Source organism: Siphateles boraxobius, unplaced genomic scaffold, assembly GCF_051911475.1.
Source record: "Siphateles boraxobius isolate OS27281-9 unplaced genomic scaffold, OSU_SipBor_1 11, whole genome shotgun sequence".
In the NCBI taxonomy this organism is placed as follows: domain Eukaryota; kingdom Metazoa; phylum Chordata; class Actinopteri; order Cypriniformes; family Leuciscidae; genus Siphateles; species Siphateles boraxobius.
Genome location: NW_027508711.1, coordinates 3,369,984 through 3,393,025, shown reverse-complemented (window position 1 = coordinate 3,393,025; position 23,042 = coordinate 3,369,984). Strand labels below are relative to the sequence as shown.

General features: G+C 35.4%; 2 protein-coding genes across 2 annotated transcripts; one reads left to right on the top strand and one right to left on the bottom strand.

Annotated features, from left to right (window-relative positions):
• Positions 1-3,468: 3,468 nt before the first annotated feature.
• psmb7 (proteasome 20S subunit beta 7) lies at positions 3,469-8,848 on the top strand. Its single transcript, XM_077194202.1, has 8 exons — positions 3,469-3,733; positions 4,570-4,663; positions 4,792-4,889; positions 5,010-5,150; positions 5,821-5,936; positions 6,752-6,810; positions 7,488-7,639; positions 8,637-8,848. Exons 1-8 carry the CDS (start codon positions 3,672-3,674, stop codon positions 8,746-8,748), a joined length of 834 nt encoding a protein of 277 aa, XP_077050317.1. The 5' UTR covers positions 3,469-3,671; the 3' UTR covers positions 8,749-8,848.
• A 757-nt stretch (positions 8,849-9,605) lies between these two features.
• Positions 9,606-22,437, bottom strand: nek6 (NIMA-related kinase 6). The gene is made up of 10 exons (XM_077194201.1): positions 22,275-22,437; positions 16,395-16,472; positions 15,917-16,060; positions 14,613-14,675; positions 14,419-14,529; positions 12,868-12,976; positions 12,662-12,769; positions 12,436-12,530; positions 11,372-11,485; positions 9,606-10,514 (listed from the first exon to the last, which is right to left on the bottom strand). Exons 2-10 carry the CDS (start codon positions 16,455-16,457, stop codon positions 10,404-10,406), a joined length of 918 nt encoding a protein of 305 aa, XP_077050316.1. The 5' UTR covers positions 16,458-16,472; positions 22,275-22,437; the 3' UTR covers positions 9,606-10,403.
• Positions 22,438-23,042: the final 605 nt, after the last annotated feature.

The following is a 23,042-nucleotide window of genomic DNA, read 5'->3' as shown; positions in this document are numbered from 1 at the left end:
CGCCGTGTTGGATTGCGTATAACGCTCACCGAATTCTGATTAGTCAAGAGGATAAATCGCGTTTAGGCTAAATAGGTTCGGCGCTTATCGCGGTTTGGAAAGAAACTACATCTTGCAGTGGCCTACATTTTAAACAAGGAAATATAACGATTTTTTAAAAAGTGGCTATTATGTCACTGGCTTTTTTACTGGGGTCAGGATGAATACTTCCGCATCAAATCTCCAGCGTAATGAGTGATATATAACCTACCCCTGGTTTCACAGGCTTTATGCTAGTCCCAGACTAAAATGCATGTTTGAGCTGTTTTAACTGTAAGCAACGTGCACTTATATATCTTAAAATATATCAGTGCCAATGTATTAATTGTCTCACATCAGTAATGTTATTTTTTTCTAAGGCATGTTTATAAAAGGTACTTAAATGTCCAAATTGAACTAAGGTCTAATCCTGGCTTAATCTATACCCTTTCTGTGAAACCAGGCCATAGAGCATGGGAAAGTTTGGTGCAGTAAGAGTGACATCTGAGTGTATACTGCCTTCTAGTGGCCAGATTTAAAACTGAACACTGATGCCTGGTTTCACAGACGAGACTTAAAGGGATAGTTCACCCAAAAAATAAAAATATGTCATTTACTCGCCATCAAGTTGTTTCAAACCTGTATGACTTTCTTTCTTCTGCAGAACAAAAAGGAAGATATTTTGAAGAATGTCGGTGACCAAACAGATGATGTATTTTTTCCCCATATGGAAGTTTTAAGGTCCATCCACTATTTGGTCACCGAAATTCTTCAAAATATCTTCTTTTGTGTTCAGCAGAAGAACACATTTAAGCCTAGTCCCAGACTAAAATGCATGTTTGAGCTGTTATAACTGAAAGCAGTTTGCATTGTCATCTTACAAATGTCAGTGCCATTGGTTTGCCAAGATTCACACCAGTAATGCTTTCTTAAGGCATGTTTATAAAAGCTATACTTAAATGTCCTAATTGAACTAAATTCTAATCCTGGCTAAATCTAAGCCCTGTCTGTGAAACCGGGTGTTTTATCCTCCTAAACCCTGTGATACGGGTCATTCCTGTAATAGGTTATTATCATCATATCTTAAAATATTAGACAAAATATTAAACTCAACATTTGCAGATGTTGGTATTTTTTGCATGTCACCGAGTGCTGAACAAGATTATAAAATAAAAAAAAACTTTCTTGAATTTATTAAGAATTTTGCTTGTTATTTTGTGAACATTTGATAATCAGTATTTCCTCTTTTCATCAGTTTTATTTTTCTTTCATAGTCTTTTGAATATGAAATATCAAAGCTTTTATTTCCATCATGTTCATTATATTGTTATACTTTATGAAGTTTAAAATGTATACACTAATATAGGCCTATGTATATGTATAATAAAATGATAGTAAAGGCTGATATAAGAGCATATAGCAGATTTAGCAAGTTGTCAAAATAAGAACCTGCTGTTTGACATTTATTTGAGACGATATTAACAGTATATACACATATATATATATTAACAGGTATATATATATGTTAATATCTTGATATTATGTATATATAAATATATATATATACAGGTCCTTCTCAAAAAATTAGCATATTGTGAAAAAGTTCATTATTTTCCATAATGTAATGATAAAAATTAAACTTTCATATATTTTAGATTCATTGCACACCAACTGAAATATTTCAGGTCTTTTATTGTTTTAATACTGATGATTTTGGCATACAGCTCATGAAAACCCCAAATTCCTGTCTCAAAAAATTAGCATATTTCATCTGACCAATAAAATAAGTGTTTTTAATACAAAAAAAAAAGTCAACCTTCAAATAATTATGTTCAGTTATGCACTCAATAGTGAATACTTGGTCGGGAATCCTTTTGCAGAAATGACTGCTTCAATGCGGCGTGGCATGGAGGCAATCAGCCTGTGGCACTGCTGAGGTGTTATGGAGGCCCAGGATGCTCCGATAGCGGCCTTAAGCTCATCCAGAGTGTTGGGTCTTGCGTCTCTCAACTTTCTCTTCTCAATATCCCACAGATTCTCTATGGGGTTCAGGTCAGGAGAGTTGGCAGGCCAATTGAGCACAGTAATACCATGGTCAGTAAACCATTTACCAGTGGTTTTGGCACTGTGAGCAGGTGGCAGGTCGTGCTGAAAAATGAAATCTTCATCTCCATAAAGCTTTTCAGCAGATGGAAGCATGAAGTGCTCCAAAATCTCCTGATAGCTAACTGCATTGACCCTGCCCTTGATAAAACACAGTGGACCAACACCAGCAGCTGACATGGCACCCCAGACCATCACTGACTGTGGGTACTTGACACTGGACTTCAGGCATTTTGGCATTTCCTTCTCCCCAGTCTTCCTCCAGACTCTGTCACCTTGATTTCCGAATGACATGCAAAACTGAGCAACAGTCCAGTGCTGCTTCTCTGTTGCCCAGGTCAGGTGCTTCTGCCGCTGTTTCTGGTTTAAAAGTGGCTTGACCTGGGGAATGCGGCACCTGTAGCCCATTTCCTGCACACGCCTGTGCACGGTGGCTCTGGATGTTTCTACTCCAGACTCAGTCCACTGCTTCCGCAGGTCCCCCAAGGTCTGGAAATGGCCCTTCTCCACAATCTTCCTCAGGGTCCCGTCATCTCTTCTCGTTGTGCAGTGTTTTTTGCCACACTTTTTCCTTCCCACAGACTTCCCACTGAGGTGCCTTGATACAGCACTCTGGGAACAGCCTATTTGTTCAGAAATTTCTTTGTGTCTTACCCTCTTGCTTGAGGGTGTCAATGATGGCCTTCTGGACAGCAGTCAGGTCGGCAGTCTTACCCATGATTGCAGTTTTGACTAATGAAACAGGCTGGGAGTTTTTAAAAGCCTCAGGCATCTTTTGCAGGTGTTTAGAGTTAATTAGTTGATTCAGATGATTAGGTTAATAGCTTGTTTAGAGCCCCTTTTCATGATATACTAATTTTTTGAGACAGGAATTTGGGGTTTTCATGAGCTGTATGCCAAAATCATCAGTATTAAAACAATAAAAGACCTGATATATTTCAGTTGGTGTGCAATGAATCTAAAATATATGAAAGTTTAATTTTTATCATTACATTATGGAAAATAATGAACTTTATCACAATATGCTAATTTTTTGAGAAGGACCTGTATAAATATATACACAGTATATATCATCATCATCATTTATATATCATGCTCACTCATATAAAATCACCTCTCTCTCTCTTCTCTCTTATACAGTTACTTATATATAATTGTGAGGGCTAAGTAACGTCAGTAACGCTGTAACATTATAGCCAATATTTGGACTTTCACGAAAAAGTAAAACCTACCCTGAAAAATATTCACTGTGGAAAAGTCAACTATTCCCAAACTTCATATTTCTAACATATATAATAAATATAAGCTACGTGTTATAATGAGTTAGGGGTGTAAACACTTTTTTTTAATGTGAACAGTTTCTAGAATCTGAATCTCGATGATATGTCGGGAGCTTACGAGGCAGAAACACGTGTTACATTGTATACGGTCCTGCTCTATAGGTTCCCACTGCGCTTATTCTATAGAAATGACGTAGAGCGCGGAAGCTCATGCGTGTAACACAGAGGGGAAACTAGTCTCGCGCTTCCCGGAAGCGGGACCGCAGAATCATGGCGACCGTCTCAGTGTGTCAGTATCATCCTGGAGGTTTCAGTTTCGAAAACTGCAAGAGGTGAGATTTATCCTTCTATATTAAGAGGAATTAATCCGATGGAGTGGGATATTTTTTATTTTATGGATTCGGTGAAATAACAAATAGTTTGAGCGGGTTTAAAGGCATTTTACCGATCGGTTGAGTCACGGCCTGCGTGAATGACTCAGGAGAATTTACTCAAACTCATTTTAATAACGGGTTTATTGAATGAAACATACATTATAATGCATTTCACGTTATATATAACATTTAGAATTGTGTTTTTTTTAAGGTTACAGTGTTTTTTTTAATAGTTGATATTTTGTTGTTATTGGTGCCGGGCTTCGAGCCTGCACTTATAGTAAATGTAGTAAGTTCATACAAAATGAACATTTTAACTGAATTAGCGTGAACTTTATTCATTTTAAAAAACAAAAGTCACTTTAATTCGTTTAATCATTATTGCGTTCTGGTTTTGATAACTAATTACAAAAACGTTAAGCTACACATTGTGACTGAGAATTTTGGTAACATTAAAGACGACGCCATTAAGTTAATTGTTGTTTTTAATGTCATTTTTACGTTCTGTTAACTCGCTAATAAATCTCGTTAAGTTGATTTAATTTAGTTATTTCTTTATAAATGTGAATACTTGCTTATTAACCACAAATGAGTGGTGTTATAAGAGTGTATAAAATGTCCACTAGTCGTCAGTAGAACTGAGGTTTAAGGATGTTATTGATATGCTGTCAGTATGAATCAAAACCATAATACAACTATCTAATGTAATCTCATATGGGAGCTGAGTTTAATTATAGAGGGCTGAAAAATAAAATTATGTTTGGGAAAAAAACTTAATGTGTTTGTTGTTTTAGAAATGCCCTTCTGGAGGCAGACATCACTAAGCTGGGGTTCAGCTCTCCTGTTGCTCGTAAAACCGGAACCACCATTTGTGGCATCGTTTACAAGGTAAGTTAAAGAGCGTAGATGAGTTTAATTGTATAAAATAAAGGGGTTGACTTCATATCCTCATATCTGTCAAAAACGATGACGTACAAGAAAGATTGCCTTACTAAAATCATCCATCTCTCTCTCAGGATGGTGTTGTTTTAGGTGCGGACACTCGTGCCACTGAAGGAATGGTTGTCGCTGATAAGAACTGCTCTAAAATTCACTACATCTCTCCCAACATCTAGTGAGTACAAACACATCATTACAGACAACTCTCATCTGTGTGATTTGCAATCCCTGATATCAAATGACATTATTCTGAAGTCCTCTCTTTCTCTCTCTCTCTCTCTCTCTCGTTCTGTAGTTGTTGTGGAGCCGGTACTGCAGCAGACACCGAGATGACCACACAGATCATCTCCTCTAATCTGGAGCTCCATGCTCTGTCCACAGGCCGTGTCCCGCGTGTCGCCACCGCAAACCGCATGCTCAAACAGATGCTCTTCAGGTAATGAATCATCGCAGGGCTATATGATGTGCTACCACTAAAAAAATAGAATAATTAAGGTTATTTCATGTTTCATGAAGTCTCTTACGCTCAGACTAAAGCTGCATTTATTTGATCAAAAACACAGAAAAAAAAAACAATACAATTGTGAAATAATACAATTCAAAAGAAATGTTTTTTTATTTTAAAATGTAATTTATTACTGTGATGCAAAGCTGAATTTTCAGCATAATTTCTCCAGTCTACTAGCCTGGTTAAAACCAAATCAGATCGATCGTCATCTTGTAATGCCTGCCTCAACATTTTTGATTGGTGCCTCGATTTGGAAAGATTGGAAATGAGCTTGAATGGGCTTTTCGCCAGACTAACTTGCAGAGCAAATCTAAATTTGCCAGAAGTTCATCTGGGTTTTTCCAGGCTACCAGTCTACACAATCCTTCAAAAATCATTGTAATATGCCGATTTATGCTCTAGAATATTGAAAACAGTTGTGCAGCTTAACATTTTTGTGGAAACCATGATACATTACAACTCAAATGTTTTGGAGATTTTTTTTTTTTAACGAAATTAATACTTTTATTTGTTAAGGATACATAAAATTGTTAAATAAATTTACCGGTAGCGTTTATGACCAGTCTCCATATGTGACCATATGTGTTTACATATGTAGGTATCAGGGTTATATTGGTGCTGCGTTGGTCCTCGGAGGCGTTGACTGCAACGGTCCACACTTGTACAGCATCTATCCACACGGCTCAACAGACAAACTGCCCTATGTCACTATGGGTGAGTTACACTAACGTTTGATCCGCATTACCTATCTGATACAGGGGGATATGAATGATTTTTCCTTAGGGCGATCACATAGCTTTGAAAAGACTCTAGTTTCACCCTGAAGTTGGAGGGCAAGCGCTAATCCATTACGCCGCATCAAAGTATCTGCGACGAGGATATTGGCAGGCAAGTACGTAGCCGAAATCAGAAATGATGTGCCTCGCTGACGTGTTTGTTCATCTCTTTGGCGATTTCCATTGCCTTCAGCTGGATGACGGACGGCTCTGGTTATGGGCAGCCCCTAATTTCTTTTTCGGCTATGTACTTGACACACTTGCCTTTCAGTTTCTTCGAAGCAGCCACTTTTAGGACAGCAGTATGCTTTTCTTTTACTGTTAGCATTTTTAAGACTGTCTTTTTGGGCTCGCTATCTTTTAACATTACACTCTGACATAGTATTTCTTGGATGCTTAATGAGAATTGTTTGATGACTTGTATTGATATTTGATGACTCGTATTTACACGTATTTGGCACTCGCTATTGTTGATTGTGTATTATTGACATATAAAAGTTTATAGACCCTGAATATAAAAACCCCATCTTACATTAATTATCATCGTCTTCCACCAAAAGGGGGAGATATTGTGTCTCTGAAAAGCCTTTGATTGGTGCCAAGATATGAAAGATGTCTGTCTGACTGGCTTTGCAAGTTGTGACTTCTATGAAAACATGACATGCAGCCTTCACTGAATATCTGTTAATGCAGAAGATGCTTCTCTTGATTCACTTTCTCACTTGTAACATCAGCATGTTTTTGTCTCATCAGGTTCTGGATCTCTGGCAGCAATGGCAGTCTTTGAGGATCGCTACAGGCCCGACATGGAGGTAACCCTCTCTCGTGTGCATTTACATGTCTTTTTCGCTCTTTTGTATTGAGGTGTACACACACTAATTTTCAAGTTGAGTTTAAAAATAAATAAATGCTACTTTTATTTTGAAAAGGCACATTAAATTAATCAAAAGTGACAGTTAATAATATTACAAAATAGATGCTGTTCTTTTGAACTTTCTATACATTAAAGAATCCTGAAAAAAATGTATCATGGTTTCCTCAAAAATATTAAGCAAATATTAAGACTGGAGTAATGATGCTGAAAATTCAGCTTTGCATAACAGGAATAAATTACATTTGAAAATATATTCTAAACAGTTATTTTAAATGGTTTTGAATGTATTGTTGAGCATGACAGGTTTCTTTTAAATGCATCCAACCCCAAAAATCTTAACAACCTCAAACGTTTTGGACAATAGTGTGTATATTCAGGGTTCCTAAAGTCATTGACAAACTGTCAATTTCAGACAATTATGGAAAATTCATGGAAATTAATCTTAATCAATCTTAGAAAGGCATAGACATGAAATTTGAAATATCATTTGTAAATAGTTTTTTGTGAATGTAATATGATTATCCAGTAATCATGAAAGACTGGAAAGCACATGTAATTTGGTGAAAACATGTGAGAACACTGTATCCTTTTAATGATGGTGGTTGTGTCGATCAGGAGGATGAGGCCAAGCTTCTGGTGCGGGATGCAATAGCGGCTGGTATCTTTAATGACCTGGGCTCAGGAAGCAACATTGACCTGTGTGTGATCACCAAGGGGCAGGTAGACTACCTGAGACCTCATGACGTGGCCAACAAGAAGGGTGTCAGGTGAGCATCCAACATCACACATCTAAACCTATTGCAGTAACAGTTGTTGCACGGCAGCATGCAAATTGCTAGCATTGAGGCAGTGATGAAATCTGTGTAATTAATTCATGTGGCATCTAAATGTGTGCCCTTTAAATAAAAAAAATAAAAAAATTGACATAAATGGCCAGCCAGCATAAATACCTTTATAAATGAGTAAAAAAAGGGCTAATTTAATAACTCCCATGTTATCCCAAACCAAACACAAATGAAGGTAATTTATCTTTAATGAAATCGCAGAGATTTCTGTCCCTTCATTGAAAGTCTTTTCACCCAAAACTCTGAAGATTCAAGACATGCACACATAAAGAGATCGTAAATCCACATGAATTGAGCAGTTTAATCCAAGTCTTCTGAAGAGACTTGGTCGCTTTATATGTTTAACAGATTTAATTTAGGATTTTATTCACATTTAAACATTGATCAGTGAACATTTCAAGCAGCTCAACCGTACTTGCGTCCTCATTGGTTATTATCCACGAGCTTCCTATTTGATTAGACTTTCAATGGAGGGACAGAAATTGTATTAAAATTCTCTTTATTTGTGTTCCGAAGATGAACGAAAGTCTTATGAGTTTGGAACAACATTTTTGGGTAAATTATCCCTTAACAGTCTGTGGTTGAAAGCCACCACATGTGTGCATGATACTAATCAGAAAATTTAGAAAATGAATGGCTCATGCTTTCACTGTTCCATTTTAAGGGAGGATAAGTTTGATGGACACCCTGTGTGAGTAACTGTGTGTTAAAACGAATTGCCCACATCTAGACATAATTGTAACCTGCATGTGTTTGACTAACCAAGTGTGAGTTTGAAGTAGTTGAGTTCACACTGACAAGCTGTTTGCTGATTTCTCTCCTACAATCTTCTAGAGATGTGTGTTTAGGCTTAGTTTCTCTGCAGGAGCAGAATCTTTAATTGTATTAATTCGTGTGTTTTTTTGTGTTATCCTCACAGAACCGGAAACTACAGGTACAAGCATGGGACTACCGCAGTTCTGACGAAGGCTGTGACTACTCTGAACCTAGAGCTGGTAGAGGAAAGTGTGCACACCATGGACACCTCCTGAGGAGACACAATCCACCACGCTTTGATCAGTTTGTTTCCCCCAACTATTATGTGGTGGTTTAGTCATTTTTCATTGTTTCCAATAAAAGTTGTGATTTGAAGTTTGTGTTCTTTTTATGCGCCTCTTGTTGTACCATTGTTTTCTTAAAAAAGCATGCCAATTTATTGAGGTATCATTTATATCCGATAACTCCTTATTTTGCATGTTTACATAGTACGGCAGTCTAATTAAATAACTAGTCAATAAATGTTAAGGTAAGATTTTTTTAAATACTTTTGAAATAAGTCTCTTCTGCTCACCAAGGCATTTATTTGATAAAAAATACAGTAAAAATAGTAATATTGTGAAATATTATTAAACTATAAAATAGCTGTTTTCTATTTGAATACATTTTATTCCTGTGATCAGAGCTGAATTTTCTGCAGCATTACTCCAGTCTTCACCTTCCGTGTCATATGATCCTTTAGAAATCATTCTGATATGTTGATTTGCTGCTCAAGAAACATTTATTATTATTATCAATGTTGAAAACAGTTGTGCTAATATTTTTTTTTAAACCCCAATACATTTTTCATCATCGTTTGGTGAACAAAAAGTTAAGCATTTATTCCATAGGAATTTTTTGGAACATTATAAATGTCTACTGTCACTTGATCAATTTAATGTGACTTTGCTGAATAAAAGTATTTCCTAAAAATAAAAAAAAGTACTGAACCTGAGCCTTTGAATGGCACTGTACAGACTGCATGCTCCAGAAATTGTGAATATAGTCTGAGTTGTAAAGATTTGCTCAAAACACAGCAGCTTAAATAAGTCCAGGGTTGTTGAAATGCAAATAAGTGCTTGTATTGTCTGAGTAAAAGCTTGATTTTCATGATTTATTAAAACATTTTAATTAGCTAGAGTTGAACACGTTTCCTTTTGTATTATGTTTTGTTGATAAATGATAGCAGTTAACAATACATTTGCTTATCACCAGGGGGCCTTAGATAATGTTGTCAGTTCCTAATTTAGTGTTTAATAAAGTGTTTAAAACACTTCAGATGTTCTTCAAAACAATGCCGTCACAAAGTCAAAGGTTACCTTTTATTGTTAATTACACATTTTAACGTGAGAAAATGTTTCAAAATTCCTTAAAAATAACATCTCTTTGGAACAACTTTCACATGGGAGATATTTGACCAGAGAATAAGATCTCACTAACGAGTGTTTCCTTGGTAAAACACTTAACAATTGTGTGCGTATGTTTGTATGTATGCGTGTATCAGAAACATAAAGAGCGATAAGTAACTCAACTGTAAGGCTCTTTATATGTTGTTATGAATATAGGCCTACAGAAAAAAGTATGTATAAATAGAACCACCTTGCTTTGACATCATCAACATGAGGCACTGGGTCACCTGACCAAACCAACTTTCTCTAAACCAATCAGCATACAGCACTGTGAAACATCATTCAAAGGCACAACAGAATATATCAGCATTCCTTTCAATACAAATCTAGAGAAACGCTCAGCTTGAAACTATCACTGATGGCATTCTCTCTTTACTCATTTCTAGATATTTCTATAGCTTGATCAGTTGGATTGAGAGAGCAGAGATCACAGGTTTGCGCAATGGTTCTCCTGGCTGCAGGTGTGTGTGTGTGTGTGTGTATCAGGTGCTGGCCGTCCACCTTTCCATCTGTGTGGCAAATTGCAGGACGAAGCTGATGTCGGGCCGCTGGTCGGGATCTGGGTTGATACACATGCTGACCAGATCTCTGAGCTGAAACACATACAAGGTGTGTAGTTTACAAGAGATGTTCACATATCTGAAACTGCATAAATTACTATATAGAAGCTGAAAAACAGTAGCTGGTGAGAGAAGTATGTCCGAATATACAGCACTCATAAAAGGCAAAAATGATGACCAACTACTTGCGGCAAGATTCTGAAGTGTGCATCCACTGGACACTTTACCATCCCATGAGGCCATGGGAGAGGATTTATGAATGGCAGTGATGTGATGCAACTGACACTGGTAGGTCACATGATAACAAAACACGGCAAATGTAGGAAGTCCAGATTACATTCATACTGCACACATTCATACTATATGGAACATACTAGCAAAGTACAAAGTTAGTATCTAGTCAAGACAGTATGTGATTTCGGATGCAGCCAGTGACTTTGTGTCTTCATGCTATGATTGTTGATATGGGCTGTTACACAATCTAGTGAGCTAACTACCTAGACAGCATTATGTATGAGGATTTCCACATAAATATTATTAATATTTAATAATTAAGCAGCAAAGACTGTTTCTTAAGCAACAAATCACTATATTAGAATGATTTCTGAAGAATCATGTAACTCTGAAGACTGGAGTAATTATGCTGAAAATTCAGCTTTGATCACAGGAATAAATTACATTTTAAAATATTAGATTTTAAAATATAAAATAGTTCCTTTAAATGGTAATAATATTATTTTTACGAGACGCTGCAGAAAAATGCGAGACTCGAGCGCTACGGTTAAAAGATATCCATCTGTTTACATTGAAAAACAATGGAAAAGTAGCACAGTGAAATGGAACAACGTGTTCTAAATGTGTGTGTGTGTGTGTGTGTGTGTGTGTCGTACCTTCTGGGAGTAGTGCTCTGAAGGGAGAGGTGGGTAATCACACTGTTCGATCTTTTGGCACAATGAGAGCAGGTTCATCTTGTCGCTGTAGAAGGGGCTGTGCAGAGCTGCCATCTGACAGAGACAGAAATATCATTCATGACATCCTTTAAAGGAAAACGTAATTACGACCCTTTGTATCTTTGCTGGTATTGTTGGAAACTTGCCAGGCTTTCTATTTGACTATCACTATCACACGGTTTCACGTAACCACTGTGGTTGAACTTTGAAAAAAGAGTGTGCATTTCAACATTTAATCTGGTGCAATGTCTTGCTATAAGACAATGATTGCAAGTGCTTTAGTGTAAAACACAATGTTTTATTAATGTATTCAAATTAGTTAGGGACAAATTTGTAAAAAAATGTTTTCAGTATGTAACAGCTTGTACTGGATTTTATTGGGAAACTATAAACTAACTTAAATAACAGCACAATGCAAACAATCCACCAAAAATACATGATATCCATATTTAGAAATATTTAGCAATTTATTTATTGAGAAATTTCTGTTCAAATATCAGCTGATGTTCTCCCATGGCGTGCCCATTGGCATCACATCACAACATCACAAAACATTTTTTTTTTTAAAGGAAGTAATTCTTTTAATCAGCAAGGATGCATTAAATTGATCAAAAGTAAAAATATAGAAATTTACAATATTTAAAAAATATTTTTTATTCTGAAGAAATCCAGAAAAAAAAAGTATCATGGTTTCCACAATAATATTATACTCTTTTCAAGATGATAATAATAAGAAATATTTCTTGATCAGCAAATCAATATATTAGAATGATTTCTGAAGCATCATGTGACACTGAAGACTGGAGTAATGATGCTGAAAATTCAGCTTTGCATCACAGGAATAAAGTACATTTTACAATATATTAAAATAGAATACAGTTCTTTCAAATTTTTATAATATTTCACAATATTACTGATGTTACTGCATTTTGATGGAATAAATGCAGCCTGGGTGAGTATAAGTGATGTGTGTATATGTGTATAGGATGCAGATGTTTGTGTACCTCATACAGCAAGCAGCCCAAGGACCAGATGTCTGATTTGAAGTTGTATCCGTTCTCATGGATCCTCTCGGGAGACATGTAATATGGAGTTCCAACTGGGAACGACACAGATACACAATAATCACATTTGTGTATTTGGAGTATATTGTATTGTCTGGACTGGTTCTGTTATTTCATTCAGATTGAATGTGTCTATGTGAGTGTTTCTGTGGATGGTCAGTGGTACCAAGAGAATGTGCAGCAGTGGTTTTGGAGCTGAAGTATCGGCCTAGTCCAAGGTCACCGAGTTTGACCTCTCCAGTAGCTGTGATGAAGACATTGGCTGGTTTTATATCTGAAACACAAACATTAACAGGATTACAAAAGAAATAGGGGCACATGAATGAAAGAAAGCATGCGTGTCTCTTTTAGAAAGAGAGTTTGTGTGTTTACCTCGATGCATGACTCTGCGGGAGTGCATGTGTTCCAGTGCGCTGCAGAGCTGCACGAAAAACTTCCATATTGTCCGTTCGGGAATCAACCTCCGCTTCTTCATAAAATACTACACACATTCCAGGGTTATTATCGTTACCTAAAGCTTTTTGACATTTTCATTAACTGAAATAAAATTAAGCATAAAAAAAAATGCATTTAATGTTGCCTAAATTTAAGTTGAAGTACTAAAATAAGTAAAACTAAATAATAGGGATACACTGAAATTTCGGCCGCTGGAAATGATCGGCTTGAATGATCGGAACGAAACTCAGGTTTCACTAAATTTAATAAAGAATAATATGTTGATATTCAATATTAATATATTTTCTGTCAAATTGTATTGTTACTTTCAATAAAAGTGTGGTTATTTTATTGGATTTTAATGAAATTCAATCATTTTAATGATGCTGAATTTAAAAAATACAGTCTAATAATAATTCAATCATATGAAAAAACCTAATGTAAAATAATAAATAAACAATTTTTAAAAGCATTTTCGGTTACGGTTTTCGGCCCAGAATTTTCATTTCAGTGCATCCCTACTAAATAAACAAATGTCAAAAACACACTAAAACAATAAAATTTCAACTAAAATTCAAATGAAAACAGAAAATGTAAAAATTAAATTAATTAAAAATATTAACAAAAACTATAATAGTGCATAAATGGTATTAGAGGGGGCCTATTTATGGACTTTTTTTAAATTTAGTTTTTGGGGTCTACTTGAATAGGTTTTAAAGCTTGAATGTTCAAAAACCATTATTTTACATTATTGCAACTCCTCTCTTCCCAATCTATCAGTAACACTCTGTTTAGTTCCTGTCCCTCGTTCTGAAAAGCTCAATTTACTTTGACTGGTTGGCTGGATTAGTGTGTTGTGATTGGTCAACCGTTTTCGAGCGTTTCGGAAATGTCACGCCCCTTACCACTACCCAGAGTTTCAACACACTACTAAGGCCCTGTCCCAAATGGAACCCTAAGATTTGAACCTCTTCCTCCGAGTCCACACTTTCATGACGGAACGCGGGTATAAGTCTGCCATGGTGCTCACTTCTTTTCGGGCTGAGCAAAAGTGCGCATCAAAGGCGCATTTCTGAAACCTAAAATGTCAAATGGGATAACCTACAGTCTTGTAGAATTAACAGACACACGCACATGACAGCCATTGTTAGTCTACAAATTTTTACGTACACTTTATTATTTCAGTGAGGAATATATTGTGCCGTGTTCGTTCCCGGAAGAAACTCAAGAATACAATGGAGGCATTTCAGGGAGTTCAGAAACAGTGACACTGATATAGAGAATAACTCCCACTGGAGTGACTTTGTGCTGTGTAACTTTGCAGACCTTTTTCATGCTTAAACAGCAACACTAAAGAAAGTTGAGCTTAAAAAAAAAACACAATAGGACCCCTTTAAAATAACACTGACACATGCACATAACATTTTTAACCCAAGTAATAGGATCCCAAAAAATATTTGGGCATTTAATGTGTCAGGTAAGACTGACCTTAATCATCTGGGACAGGTCACCAGCGCCTGCTAATTCCAGAACAATATTCAGCTCGTTGTCTTCAATAAATGAGGCCAGATACTTTATGACATTTGGATGGTTCAGTTGCTGCAATTACAGAATGAATATAAAATATCACAAACTGTCACATATGGAGACGCATGCATAAGTTCAAAACACATGCTACTAACCCTTAACAAGTCGATCTCTTTAATGCAGTCCTGCCGGGCTTTAGCATCCATCATTTCAAAGATCTGAGGAAACATCATAATATTACAATATACACCAAGACCAGGATCTGAAATACAATACAGCTAAATCTGCACTGGTTTATTAAAAACGCTTGCAGAGCACTTCTGAAAAAATCTTGTCTTTCTTTAGTAGTGGAATCTGTTTTCAAAATGGTTCAATGAACCGTGATTTAAGATGTTGACAGATTGACAGACAGTTAAATCCATCAACATCTTAAATCACGGTTCATTCATCCATTTTGAAAAGAGATTCCACTACTAGATGAAAGCAAGATTTCATAGAAGTTCACTTAAGATTGCTTATTTGCACAAGATTTTGGAGATCAAGTCTGTGGTCGCAATGGAATGCTAGCATATACTGGTTTACTGGCTGCTATTTCTTAAAAATACTAAATGAAAATAGTATACACAATGTAAAGATAAAAGTACAATGCCACACTGTCACAAGACATCACTTACATTGCATGTTTTATTTAATATGTGACATACATTTTTATTAATTTTAAATCAATTTCGTGTAAAAAAAAAACACTTCAAGTGATTAAATGGTGTATTTAAAAAAAGATACAAATAATACTTGGTTCATTGGTCACACTACCACTTCATTGCATGTTTAATTTAATTTATAAATATAATTTATATTCTTTATAATTATTATATATTTATATAATAATATAATAATTTAAATAATAATTTATATTATATATATATATATATATATATATATATATATATATATATATATATATATATTGCATTTTAATCCAATTTTGTGTGAAACTTTTGGTGATTCATTTGAGTCAAGGAACAGATGTCAAAAATCATGCTGATTCATCCGGTCACATGAACTCACCACATTGCATATTTAATTTAATTTATAAATATTTATATTTATTCGCGTTATTATATAATATTATATTTTAATCCAGTTTTGTTAACTTTTGGTGATTCATTGGTGAGATTTTGCATAAACATCTGATTAAATGTTCAGTAATAAATGATAAAAATTATTGGTTCATCAGTCACACTGGCATTATAAGGTTTAAGTCGAGAGCATTGCAAATATGGGATTCTCTATTCCACACAGTTTTCAAAGGTTATTCCACACAGGTTATACATTGCACATTTTGTCAAATTTAATAGATCATTGGAGTATATTATTATTTATACAGAAGATTTAGTATACAAAACAAAAAAAACTAGTGATATGCTAAAATGCAATTTCAATTAATGTAAATGTTCACCTGTACTTTCTTTAGTGCCACTTGCCGGTTGTCCAGTAGACATGTGGCTCTATAAACCTCGCTGAACTGACCACGGCCAATCATTTTCTCAATGAGGAAGTTGGACAGATCCGAATAGTATTCATATCCATATCCGCAGTCTTCCTGTAGCACAAACAGTAGAGCATGACGCTAGCAACGCTAAAATCATGGGTTTGAATCAAGAACTGATCAAATGTGTACCAATGTATGTCACTTTGCATAAAAGCATCTGCCAAATGCATAAATGTACATGTACAATGTAATACCATGTTCCTCTGGCTCTGAGAGTCAGACAGAGGAACAGAAAGAGACAGTGTAAGTGAGAGTCAGAGCAGCGTGATAATGTCAGCATTATCGGATTGATGATTCATAAAAACTTCTGTTTGCCGTTGACGAGTGTATTTACAGAGCATGCCAGGCCTGTGCCAGCGGTGTGTGTCTGTGTGTGTGGTCAGACCTGATCATTCTGTACTGGCACCGTGTAATTTTTATTCAGATCTTGAAGGCTGTTTTGCTCCATAATGACATTCCAGACCTACAGGCAAACAAAAAGGACATGGAGTCAATCAAAAGACAGGCATTTGCAACGTCTGCTTTATCAAATAGGTTGTTTCCTTTCCAGATGGCTGCTTTGTTTAATTGTAGTTTTTCAGTAATGATGAAAAACAATTTTGAACCGTTCAAAGTCAACAAAGGCAGAGATCAGACGAGCATCTGTCAGTGCTTCACAGCAGTGGATTAATGCTAATTTGAGGCGTTTGCTAAGACAAGCATCACTATTACATCTGCTCATACTTAAAGGGATTTGAAGAAACCCTGAACACTAAGTATGGAATTCTGTGGTATAAATCATCCTGAGCTGTGGACGATTTTTTTTTTTTTTTTTTTGCTATGGAGATGACTGATACCTAAACTCAAATGTTTAGACATTTACAATTACAATTATAGCCCAGCAAAGGAAAAACAGGTGAAAAACACAAGCTGAGCCATATTAGACTTTTGATAACATTCAACAGATATTTTATTTATGCATTTACACAATATACAGTCCAGAGGTTTGGGGTTGGTAAGAATTTTTTTATGCTTTTGAAAGAAGTATCACATGCTCACCAAAGCTTTGTTTATTTGATCAGAAATACAGTAAACACAGGAATATAGTGAAATCAAATATTATTACAATTTAACATAACCATTTTCCATTTGACTATATTTTAAAATGTAATTTATTCCTGTGATGCAAAGCTAAATTTTAAGCATCATGTGTCCTCAGTTTCACATGATCCTTCAGAAATCATTCTAATATGCTGATTTGCTGCTCAGAATAATGTTGAAAACAGTTGTGCTGCTTAATATTATTGTGGAAACAGCGATTTGTTTTTCCACGATTCTTTGATGAATAGAAAGTTCAAAAGAAATTAATCTAATTTGAAATAGAAATCTTTTGTAACACAGACGGTTTTACTGTCACCTTTGATCAATTTAATGCATCCTTGCAAAATACAATGATTAATTTCTTAATAATTAAAAAAAAACATACTAACCCCAAAACGATTGAACAGTATGGTCTTGTTTTTTAATCAGAGTGATTTCCATTTCAATCATACAGCGAACTGTTATTAAAAATATGTAGACTCAAAATGTTTACTGTAAGTAAAATGCAGTACAAAAGATTCTTTTTTACTAAATGAACACAAGGAAGAGATTCTTGCTTGCTTTTATATCCCCAGCAATGCCATCAATAATATGTGCACTAAGTGCAAATAGCCCGGCTTGTTGGCAGAGGCTATTTACACTAACTCCGCCCACTGAAGGAAGACTCTGGATTGTTAGCAATAGCGTAGGAATAAGGTGTGTGACACAAATTGTTTTGAAACAAATTGATCCGAGTTCGAATCCGTCTTGGCCTGAACTCGATCTACTCCCTTTTCCCAATCACATATCAGATTGGAAATGCATTTATTTTCAATAAAAATTAAGAAAATATTTGAAAAGTGGAAATAAAGTGTCTAACGTGTACACTGAGGCATGTAGTGTTTGACTTCTAGAGATCTGCAGAGATACACATTCCCCTTTTTATCCTGATAGTGTTTCTGATACCTGATTCAATTGCATCTTGTTCTAACAACCATGCCATGCAACCATGCCAAAACACAACAGACTGGACCAGTCTCGTGTACCTGATAACTGATATATTAAAAAAAGGAGAGTTTTGGTCTCAGAACTGATCCAGGTATCAGATTAGTGTAACATGAGAAAAGTGAGAAAATAATACATTGCAAGTATGCTGCAGAGGCATAGGATTTTCTGCATGAGGGTGTTTTCTTCCACACTGTACGACATGACATGTACAAACAAGTCCTGTTTTATTTTAAACAAACTCCAGACAAACCTACTGACCCACATTCACAAATGCAAACAAACACAGATTGTGGTGCCTGTAACATATTCTGTGCCTACAAGCCATAATAAAAAATAATTAGCAGAATAAGCATGTTAATGAATGAGCATGCATGATTTTAAGCGTGTGAGGGCATCTACTTCAATGTTATGAACAACCTATATATGTGTGACCTTGGATCACAAAACCCGTCGCAAGTCGCACGGGTATATGTGGCAATAGCCAACAATACATTATATGGGTCAAAATTATTGATTTTTCTTTTATGCCAAAAATCATTAGGATATTAATTAAAGATTATGTTCCATGAAGATATTTTGTAAATTTCCTACCGTAAATATATAAAACATTTATTTTTGTGAGGGAATGCAGCACAATCGCTAACATAAATGGACAACTTTAAAGGCGATTTTCTCAATGTTTAGATGTTTTTGCACCCTCAGGATCCAGATTTTCATAGTTGTATCTCGGCCAAATATTGTCCTATCCTAACAAACCATACGTCAATGGAAAGCTTATTTATTCAAATTTCAGATGATGTATAAATCTCAATTTCAGAAAATTTACCCATGTGACTGGTTTTGTGGTCCAGGGTCACACACACACACACACACACACACACACACACACACACACACACACACACACACACACACACACACACACACACACACACACACACACACACACACACACACACACACACACACACACACACACACACACACACACACAGTATATATATGTATGTATATGGAGTACACCTGTTCAACTGCCTGTTAACACCAATATCTAATCAGCCAATCACATGGCAGCAACTCAGTGCAGTAGGCATGTAGACATCAGAACAATCTGCTGAAGTCCAAACTGAGCATCAGAATGCCAAAAAAAAGTGACTATGAATGTTTCATGGTTGTTGGTGCCAGACGGGCTGGTCTGAGTATTTCAGAAACTGCTGATCTACTGGGATTTGCAGAGAATGGGCAGAAAAAGAGAAAACATCAAGTGAGTAGCATTTCTGTGGGCAAAAATGCCTTATTTGAGCCAGAGGTCAGAGAAGAATGGCCAGACTAGTTCTGCATATCTCGTTACAACCGAGGTCTGCAGAAGAGCATCTCTGAATCACATCATGTTGATCCTTGAAGCAGACAGGTTTTTTTTCATCATCCACATTATGCAAATCAGTTAGAAAAGACACAGCACAGTAACTCAGTCAATCTTTGTGAGTAGAGTAGTATTGCTGAAAACTATAATCTAGCTAATAATTTATTGAAATAAGTCACACTACACAGAGCACATATCTTTCTAAAAAAACTAAAGTTATTTCCTGCTCCCATAAAATAAAAACAATGAAAGAGAGATTGTGTGGAGGGGAAGGAGACGGAGGTCCTGTACCATTTCCTTCAATTCATGTGAAGAAAAATGCAAAAGAAAAAAAGCTATCCTACCGCCTTCAACAGTACCACTCTTCACACACACACACGCGCGCACACACTTGAACAAAGACACACATCTGGATGTGCACCACACACCACATTTGCACATGTGTGCTTTCGGTTTGTATTTTCAGATGAGTTAGAGGTAATTCACATTTTTCTTAGAAACACTACAATACTTAGAAACCCGACAAGCATCATCTTCCTATATCTATCTAATCAGGAATTACATCACAATTGCTATGTTTAAAGTGGCATACTACAACACATACGCTTTCATAAATGTATAGGATATATACTGTGTCTAGTTTGTGACTTTACTGTATCAGAAATTGTTTAGTATACACTACAATCAATACACGATCAATAACTTCCCCTCCCTCTTGGAGCATCTCTTTTCTTCTCTGATGATGCGTTTACTGGCGTGAGGGCGGGGCAACCTGTCAGTCACATGAGATCCACCAATAGCAAACCACAACCATCCAACGATCCAATCAATTCCCAACGGACAAAAGCAAGTCTCCTCCTACATTTATTCTTGCTAGAGAAGCTGTTTCACTTTAGTTAATGTTTATTGCATTATTTTAGTGTCATGTCATGTGTGTTACACTGATGGTTTTTTGACACCCAACACAATCTCATGTTTTTTTCATTAAATCTATAAGTTGTAAAATATACAGGCACCAATATGCAATCTTGTTATACTTTCAATTCAAGTCAATTCAACAAACATGTATTTCTGTACTCACAGATAATTTTCCATAGTAAAGAAAAATAATATACATAATAACCGAAAAAGGTGTCGGCTGAAGCTTATGCTTATTATGCCTACCCTTTATACATAGTTATCTAATGAGTGTCACTTTTCTCTCTGGATATGATTCATACAAAATAAACAAACAGTTTTATAAGACTTGAACCATCGTCACTGTGGGCTTTTAAAAAAAAATAAAACTAACAGGATTTTTTTAAGGATAACAGATTTAAGATTAGTGGTGGTGTGGAGGAAGTGACCTGGGCGAGTTTGAGCTTTCTATCTTCCGCTAACTCTTATGACTCATGCGCTTGTGTTTCCGCTCGATCAAATGCTTCAGATCAAAGAACTCCACTGTCTCAAATGCAAAAAACCCCGTCATATCCACAATCTTACTTCCAAAAAACCCTGAGCACGCACAGAAACCCACAAACACACACGTCAAATGGAGAGAGACCTGCATGATAATGTCATTTGGTTTTGTAAAAGAATCACACATTGCCACTGCATGGTGATCTGTCACAAGAACCAACACGTTTGACTTGTTTGGCAATGATCTTCTATGCCTCGGTGAAAACAACCAAATGTACAGTTAGTTTTTGAAGTCATTAATCACATGCATATTCAAAACAACCTTAACTAATAAATTTGTATAATCTAAACATCTTGACATTAAGAGGAAACACTGCAAAAACTTGGTGGTTGACCTGATGTGCAGTGTGACACCCTATAGTTCATCATATTGTAAATTGGCTGTGTAATAATTTTAACCTAAAATCTTATGACAAAATGTCAGATACAGTTACTTTATACCCCCTTTTAAAATATATGTGATTTATCATTCTGAACATGTAAAAAGTATAAAAAAAAAACTGTTTTGTTTTTATTGTAAGAATCAGTAATTGAATGCCTCAGTTTTATTTATCTATTTAAAAATATGTATGGTTTTATTACATAAATATTTAATTTCTGCTCATAGCTAGCATGCAGTGGGGTTTTTTGTTTTTGTTTAGTTTAACATGTTTTCTGCAAGTGCCATATTGTATGAGTCATCTTAATAAATAGGGAGAAAAACGCTACTTTGTGTCCAAAAACACGTGAATGGATACAAACAAACCGCGTGTGTGGGCGGAGTCAAACTGCAGCTTTTCCTTATAAAAATCAAGCGCTATGCAAATGCAATACCATCATACAAATAACTGAACATTAAAAGCGACTTATTACCTTCATAAATTAGTCGTGATCGCGTGATCAAGGCTACATTTAGTAATATTTCCACATTTAATCGAAGTTACAGTATGAAGGTGGGTGTTCCCGTTAAACTAGAGCATTTCAATGTTTCCTTTATACTTGTTAATTTCACTTACACATGATTTACAGTGCGATACGATTGTTTTGTGTTTATTTATTCTCATTATTGCTTCTGGAAGTATATGAAGGGGCCTTAATATGAAGAAAAACAGATGTATGAACTTTCAAAACAGATCTATTTTCCGCGCAAGAGCAGTAGACGTGAACTAAAGCATATGCTATATTTGCACGTTCCATGTAAGTTTAATCCAAAACAGCCTTGTGTTCATTTAGATTGTCTCTCCTCTTTTTACAGCTTGACAGCGACATTATGTCCCCAATAATAATTTGGTTCACTCTTTCTCTTCTACATGAACACGTTGTGCAACTGGTTATTATCGCGAGGAGCATCGTATTTTTAACTAATCGGGTTAAAAGTCACGTAGGAGTTCCACTTACCTCTCCAGAGCGGTGCCTGACACATTTACAGGACTGAAAAATGTTGCGAAGCCCCTTTGGTCAGTTTCCAGACTCACTAATGTCACGGGCCACGCAAGTTTGAGTCACACCCCGCGCATCACATGGCTGTGATCTGTGACTGCAGTAAACCACTTTCTGCATTAGACCCTGCAATGGGGGGGGGGGGGGAAATGTCATTCAGTCTTTTAAGAATAACAAGTGGACCAATAATGATTTAATTGTTACATGTTATATGTTATTTTAAATGTGAACATTTTATTTCATAATATAATATTTTTTTTTACAATGTTTTATTTTAAATGTGACAATAGCCTACTACAATAATAATAATTATGATTATAATAATAATAAATAAAATAATTCTGTTTATATTATATTAAATGTGACAATCCTATCATCACCACTAATAATAATAGCAATAATTATTTGTATGTATTATGTATATTATTTAAATATGATATAATAATGCAAGCACTGCTACCTAATACATAATAATAGTAATAAGGATAATAATAATTAGTCCAATATTTATTTTATTGTTATATTATATATTTATGTAAATGTGACAATAATATCAGCACACCTTATAATAATAATAATAATAATAAATGCAATAATTATTTTTATATTATATATTTTATTTAAATATGACATAATAATACAACCAATACTACCTAATAAATAATAATTAGTCCAATCCTTGTTTTATTGGTATATTATATATGTTAATTAAATATGAAAATTCTT